This window comes from Chiloscyllium plagiosum, chromosome 37 (assembly GCF_004010195.1).
Source record: "Chiloscyllium plagiosum isolate BGI_BamShark_2017 chromosome 37, ASM401019v2, whole genome shotgun sequence".
NCBI lineage: Eukaryota > Metazoa > Chordata > Chondrichthyes > Orectolobiformes > Hemiscylliidae > Chiloscyllium > Chiloscyllium plagiosum.
Window position 1 is genome coordinate 18,890,071 of NC_057746.1, and position 7,398 is coordinate 18,897,468.

General features: G+C 46.1%; 1 protein-coding gene across 1 annotated transcript in view; it reads left to right on the forward strand.

Moving 5' to 3' along the window:
* LOC122541252 (cytochrome P450 2K6-like) overlaps positions 1-3,081 on the forward strand; it is a 30,826-nt gene extending 27,745 nt beyond the window's left edge. The window contains exon 9 of the mRNA XM_043677870.1: positions 2,924-3,081. Within this exon, the coding sequence (XP_043533805.1) occupies positions 2,924-3,081 (158 nt within the window). The remainder of the gene's footprint in view (positions 1-2,923) is intronic.
* Positions 3,082-7,398: the final 4,317 nt, after the last annotated feature.

Below are 7,398 nucleotides of genomic sequence, written 5' to 3' on the forward strand. Positions count from 1 at the left end.
TCTCGCTGATGGGACCCAGCGACAGGCCCAGTCGGTCTTTCACTGCTGGGTTTATAAAGGTGGGATTCGATTATCCTATCTCTACGCTGGCTGCGACACAATCGTTTACTGTTTGCACAAATCGTACATCCATCAGCTTGTCTCCGAAACACTCTCCCGTGAATGATAACAATTCCAAGGAACATTTTCTCCAGTTGTATAAAGAAGCTGGAATCCCATCGAGAGGCTTGAGTCCACTGACCACTCAACCAATCCAACTCGTTCATTTTGAGAAAACGTTACACATGGAGCATTGACTTAATCGGGTTATCGAAATGCTTTCAAATGGATACATTGCAACTACCGAATGGTTAAGCCTTGTTCTTGAACAATAACCAGCATGTTTCACTGATTCTGAATTAGGGAGACCACCTTACGTTAGTCAGACTCCTACCCAATCACATACAAATCCTCAGGGAGCTGAAAACTCTGTCAGATTAATCATGGATGTGATGATTAAATATCTAATAAATGTGCTCTAACTCCAATTAGTGCAAATGTTGTTATTGGAAAATGGAACTCAAAGTGCAGAAGTGGGTGGCGTGACAGTACAGTCAGACAGCTCCTGGATATATATTCATTACCGTTTGGTGATGCCACATTACTGACTACGTTACTGATCAAATAGTGAATCAGCAGAGATCCAAGTCCAGATCTGCACAGAGATATGTGCAGATTCAACACAGAATGTTGTCGCATTATGATCACAGGGTGAAAGTGAGGACTGCAGATGCTGGAGATCAGAGTCAAAGAGTGTGGTGCTGGAAAAACACAGCAGGTCAGGCAGCATCTGAGGAGCAGGAGAATCGACATTTCAAGCACAGGGGCTAGCTATGAAGAGAGGTGGAGTAGGTTAGGATTGTTTCCATTAGAAACAAGGAGATTGAGGGGGGACCTGATTGAGGTCTACAAAATCATGAAGGGTATAGACAGGGTGGATAGGGATAAGCTTTTTCCCAGGGTGAAGGATTCAATAACGAGAGGTCACGTGTTCGAGGTGAGAGGAGAAAAGTTTAAGGGGGATACATGCGGAAAGTATTTTACACAGAGGGTGGTAGGTGCCTGGAACACGTTGCCAGCAGAGGTAGTAGAGGCAGCCACGGTAAATTCATTTAAGGTGCATCTGGACAGATGCATGAGGAAGTGGGGAGCAGAGGGATACAGATGAACAAGAAATGAACATTGGGTTGAATTCTCTGGAAGAGTATAAAAAGCAGTTATGTCATTGTTGAGGTGTTTCATGAAGATGTTCCCTCTGTGAGCTCTAATGTTTTCTCTCATGCTGTTTTCTGCAGCGTGCCGCACTATGTGTGCACCGTGTCTCTATAGTGTCCCCACACTCCCATGTGATCAGCAATGGGGGAAGTACTCAGCAGTGCTGGGACTCCCTGGGATCCCCAGTACTGGCACTATATACAAACCCAGCCAATCTCCATCAGCCAAGAGCTGCCTTTCAAAGGGCACACAGTAAAAGCAGAATGAGACATAAACACGTCATCGAGTCATAGAGATGTACAGCATGGAACCAGACCCTTCGGTCCAACTTGTCCATGCCAACCCGAAATCCTAAATTACTCTCATCCCATCTGCCAGCACATGGCCCATATCCCTCTCAACCCCTTCCTATTCATATACCCATCCAGATGCCTTTTAAATGTTGTAATTGTACCAGCCTCCACCACTTCCTCTGGCAGCTCATTCCATACACGCACCACCCTCTCTATGAAAAAGTTGCCCCTTTTGCCCCTCTGAAATCATATGTCAGGTACAGGCAGCAGAGATCAAGTGAATCCTGAGAAGAGTATAAAGGCAGTAGGAATATACATAAGAGGGAAATCAGGAGGGCAAAAAGGGGATAACTTTGGCAAATAGGGTTAAGGAGAATCCAAAGGGATTTTATAAATACAATAAAGGCAAAAGGGTAACTAGGGAGAGAATAGGGCCCCTCAAAGATCAGCAACATAGCCTATGTGTAAAACTATGGGGGAGATACTAAAAGAATATTTTGCATCAGTGTTTACTGTGGAGAAGAACAGGGAAGATATAGAAGGTATAGATGGTGACATCTTGAAAAATGTCCATATTACAGAGGAAGGGTGTCTTAGAACTTCAGAGGCACATATATTGCAAATATAAGATCACATTTCCAAATGCCCTGCTATTTTCAGTGACAAAAACCAAGCTGCACAAGTTAACCATCCTGAGCATCAGACCGTGTTTACAGCAGTTCCCATTCTTTCCCGAATGCCCAGTACAGTGTAACATCCTGCCATTGTTCAATGTGAGAGGCATCACATACTGGCGTCTTTGTTAATGTTTATTTAACAACAGAAAAACAAAAAGCTGCATTCGTGTCTGGGAACAGACAGGAGGGTTTTGCCTTCCCAGCGACAAGTGTGTCGATGGCCTCACGGTATTCTCGCTGGTCTGTTGATCCAGATAACGTCCTGAGGATTCAGGGTCGAATCCTACTGTGGCAGATGGTGGAATTTTAATCCAACAAACATCTGGAATTAAGAACCTCATGCCTACTATAAATCCATTGTCGATTGGCGGGGAAAACCCCATCTGGTTCACTAATGCCCAGTAGTGAAGGAAATCTGCCATCCTTACGTGGTCTGGCCTACACGTGACTCCAGACCCACAGCAATGTGGGTGACTCTCGACTGCCCTCTGGGCAATAAACGCTGGGCCTAGCCAGAGACACCCTCATCCTCTGAATGAAGAAAGAGGGAAAGAAAAGTCAACATTTTCTCACTGCAGCCAGATCACATCTATTGGCACCTCATCTCCAGTCTGGCCTGTCATACCTGTGTAGCCTTTTTTGCGAATTAAGCCTCACAAATGGCATCTTTAAAGTCTCCTGTGCTCACTTCCAATTCAGCAGCATGTGTACGACCAATCTCTAATGACCAACGACATGATGATGATTGCTTGGTCCAGGGTTTGGGCCCCATGCTGTTGGACACTGCAGAGCACTACAATCACAGACGTCTTCAATCTGCATTGTGTAGGTACCTGATTGATGCAACTGTCCCTTGAAGCATCTGATGTCGATTACAAGTCTATCCCACATGCTCAGACACCTATTCTGGATGTGACCGTCACCATTTTTGTTGCAGATTTATGACACCCATGGGGGTGGAAGGTGACACAGGCTATGATTGGCTCAGCCTGGTAGTCAAGGGCTCCCCACTGAACCTCCACGTTCTTTTCTTGCTTGCTGTCCCTGTCGAGACCATCAGGACTGACCTTCCAAATGTTCCCACCCAATGTTTCCATTGACATCTTCATTTCCCGAAGGCCCCGGTCCTATAGCTTAGCCATATCAACCATCATGCTTACAGCATCCTTCTGCCATGGCTGTAGTTGTTGTGATTGTCAGTAAGCCCCTCTCCCAAATAGTCCACAATACCATTAGGGAGGCAATGCTGAGGTTTTGACTCGGTGTGACCATGAAGGAATATGCTATATTTCCAAGTCAGGATGGTGTGTGGTTTGGAGGGGAACTTACTGGTCATGATGTTCCCATGTATCTGCTGCCCTTGTCCTTCTAGATGGAAGTGGTTGGGCACTTGGAAGGTGCTGTTTGAAGATCTTTGGTGAATGCTGCAGTGCATCTTATAGATAGCACACACTGCTGCTACTGAGTGTTGGTGGTGGAGGGAGTGGATGTGGGTGCCAATCAAGTGCTTTGTCCTGGATGGTGTCAAGCGTCTTGAGTGTTGTTGGAGCTGCCCCCATCCAGGGCAAGTGGGGAGTATTCCATCGCACTGCTGATGTGCCTTGTCGGTGGTGGACAGGCTTTGGGGATTAACTCACTAGAGTATTCCCAGCCTCTGACCTGCTCTTGTAGCCATTGTTGCTTATGCAGTGAGCCCAGTTGAGTTTCTGGTCGGTGGTAACTCTGAGGATGTGAACACTGGGGCATTCAGTGATGGCAAAACCATTGAATGTCATAGGTTTGAACCAAGGTTGGAAGGAGATCAGGAGTGGAGTGGTGCTGGCGGAACCCAAGCTGGGCATCACGGAACATGAAGGAACATGTCAATATCCCTTTGAAAAGCCAGTTTACGTTAATAATTGTGTTTGTCTGACCAGCCCAACAGGGTCTCCCAATCATGGAACAAGATACAAATTCACCTTCGTCACCATGTTGACTTTGCAACAACCTCTCTACGTTTTGAGAGTATCACATTAGGTGAGTTTCAGCTGTTGAGACTCCATTCAATAATGCCCATCGTGAACTTTATCTCTTTGCTTACTTCGGCTAACGTCTCTGTGCTGAGACTAAGAATGTCATTTAATGGGTGAGACATTCCCTACATGAACATTAGGTACGGTCAACATTTGGTGTGACTTATTTAAACAAATCCATTTGTCAGTGTGTAATCGGTTTGGTGAGTCATTCAATGGTTTTCTGGGAGATAATATTCCATCTAAAGTTTAAAGGATATCTGCAATATTGGATCTGATTACTACACATACAAGTATTTCGCATTTCTGACTAAATGTTTGTCTTTTTACATCTCCCTCCCTACTCAAAGAAGTTTAAAATATATTACTGCCCTGACAATGTTTTTGAAAGATTAGATTCCCTACAGTATGCAAACAGGCCATTCGGCCCAACAAGCCCACACTGACCATCCAAAGACCATCCCACCCAGACCCATTCCCCTACCCTCCATTCACTCCTGCCTGCATTCACTCCTGACTAATCCACCCAACACTACAGGCAACTTAGCATGACCAATTCACCTGACCTGCACAACTTTGGACTGTGGGAGGAAACCCACAAAGACACAGGGAGAACATGCAAACTCCACACAGACACTCACCTGAGGATGGAATTGAACCCAGGTCCCTGGCGCTGTGAAGCTGCCCCTATCCTCCTGCTTATAGTATTGCTTTAACATATTAACTAACACACTTGCTGATTTTTTTCCTCTCTGCCAGAGTGTTCACTGCCTGATTCACATCATTGAGATTATTTTTGATTCCATAAGAGCGAGTGAACATCTAATTCCCAGTGAGAGGTAGCAATGTTGACATTTTGTCTCCATGGACAAATTGTGAGCTTTGGCCTTGTTATCAGCTTTGGTTTTCATTACTTATTGAGCATTTTCCAAACGTTTTGTTTTTTTTGGCAAACTCACATTGCTGAATCATTTTTCTCAGAAATTTGATGTGCAGGTTAGAAGGGGGGGGCTTTGAATTTTGGTTTGTAAGTGTCTCTTTATTCATTTTGAATTTAAATGAGTCATTAATAGAGATGACCGTAAAAGCATGCCAAAGCAGTGAAGCTTAATAACAATTTGACTTTTTAAACAAAGAAACATAAAAAAAATTAGCATGAGTAGGCCATTCAGCCCTTCTCAAGGAAAACGAGGACTGCAGATGCTGGAAGATCAGAGTTGAAAAGCGAGGTGCTGGAAAAGCACAGCAGGTCAGCTAGCATCCGAGAGCAGGAGAATCGACGTTTCAGGCATAAGCCCTTCATCAGGAAGATGGAGGTGGGGAAGCGGCTGAGAGATAAATAGGGGAGTGGGGCTGGGGCTGGGGGGAAGGTAGCTGGGAAGGTGATAGGTGGATGACGTTCCATCAGCATGTGGGTGTTGTTAGTGATAGGTCAATGGGGAGGGTGGAGTGGATAGGTGGGAAGGAAGATGGACAGATAGGAGAGATCAAGAGGGCAGTGCCGAGTTGGAGGGTTGGACCTGGGGTAAAGTGGGGGGGGGTGGGGTGAGGAGATTTGTAAATTGGTGATGTTGATGCGGTGCGGTTGGAGGGCCCCAACGCGGAAGATGAGGGGTTCTTCCTTCGGGTGAAGGGTGACTTGGATTTGGCGATGGAGGAGGCCCAGGACTTGCATGTCCCTGGTGGGGGGGTGGTAGAGGTAGTTGAAGTGTTCAGCCACAGGGCGGTGAGGTTGCTTGGTGAGTGTGTCCCAGAGATGTTCCGTGAAACGTTCTGCGGGTTGGCCTCCTGCCTCCATGATATAGCTGAGACCACATCGGGTGCAATTGACGCAGTAGATGAGGTGGGTGGATGTGCAGGAAAATTTCTACCAGATGTGAAAAGATCCTTTGGGGCCCTTTGAGCGTGCGCTGACATTCAATACAATTTAACACCCTTTGATCCCTTTTATATATCGAATATAAATATATCTAACTCCTTCTTGAATACATTCAATGTTTGGGCCTCAACCTCTTCTGTGATAGATAATTCCACCACTCTCTGGGTGAAGACATTTCTCCTCATCTCATTCTTAAATGGTCTCGTCCATATCCTGAGAATCTTACCAGTGAATCTCGAGTCCCCTGTGCTGGGAGTGGATGATTGGGACGGAGTTGATGGGGACTTTGGTTCTTAGTTTACTTTGAGTTCGAATGAGTAGAGGAAAGTTTACTCTGCACTTTAACCCCTTGCTGCCCCTATTCCAAGAGAGTCTATTGGAGGTGGTGTCGAGGGAACTTTACTTTCAGTTCAAACAAGAAGAGGAAGCTTAACCTGGATTTCGATGCCTGTCCAAAGAGTGCTTGACGGCGGCGGAGTTGAGGGAGCATTATAATTTTACTTTTCGGGGGAAGTTCATTTTAATTTAAGAGTGGACTCCCCAGTCATCAGAAATATCCTTCCTGCTTTAACAATGTCTGGGATGTTATAACTCGTATAAGATCCCCCTCGTTATTCTAAATTCCATTGGATTATGTCCTAACTGATCCAGTCTCTCTTCATTCATCAGTCTTGCCATCCCAGGAATCAGTCCGATAAACCTTCACTGCACTCCCTCTGCAGCCAGGAACTTCCTTCCTCAGATATGGAGACACAACCTGCACACAATGCTCCAGGGGTGGTCTCACCAATGCCCTATACCACCGCAGCAAGACATCCCTGCTCCTGTACTCGAATACTCTCACCATGAAGGCCATTTGCCTCCTTCACCTCCTGCTGCACCTTACTTTCAGCAATGAGCGTAGAAGGCCAGATTGCATCCCCAACTTTCCGAATCCACCGTCCCCGTTCAGATAATAATCTGCATCCCCGGGCCGTGAAGGGAGTCGTTAGGGCCTGCCCCTCTTCTACGGTTGTGTCAGAGCCCGAGTGTCTCTGGAGAAGGAGCACGCGGTGTCCACCGACTCCCTGTTGCTGTTCAGGGAGAGGTGGGTGCCGAGGGAGTGGAGTGCATTATTTCCCCCTTCAACTCTATTTTGACTTAATCCCTGCCCTCCCCTTCACTGTTTAATCACGCAGCAACACCCTTTGATGTGAAGGGCACTGCTTGTCACTGGTCACTTGGGTGTTTCCTTTCTTCCTGGTGGTGGAACATAAATAAAAATGTACAGACAAAAAGAACAA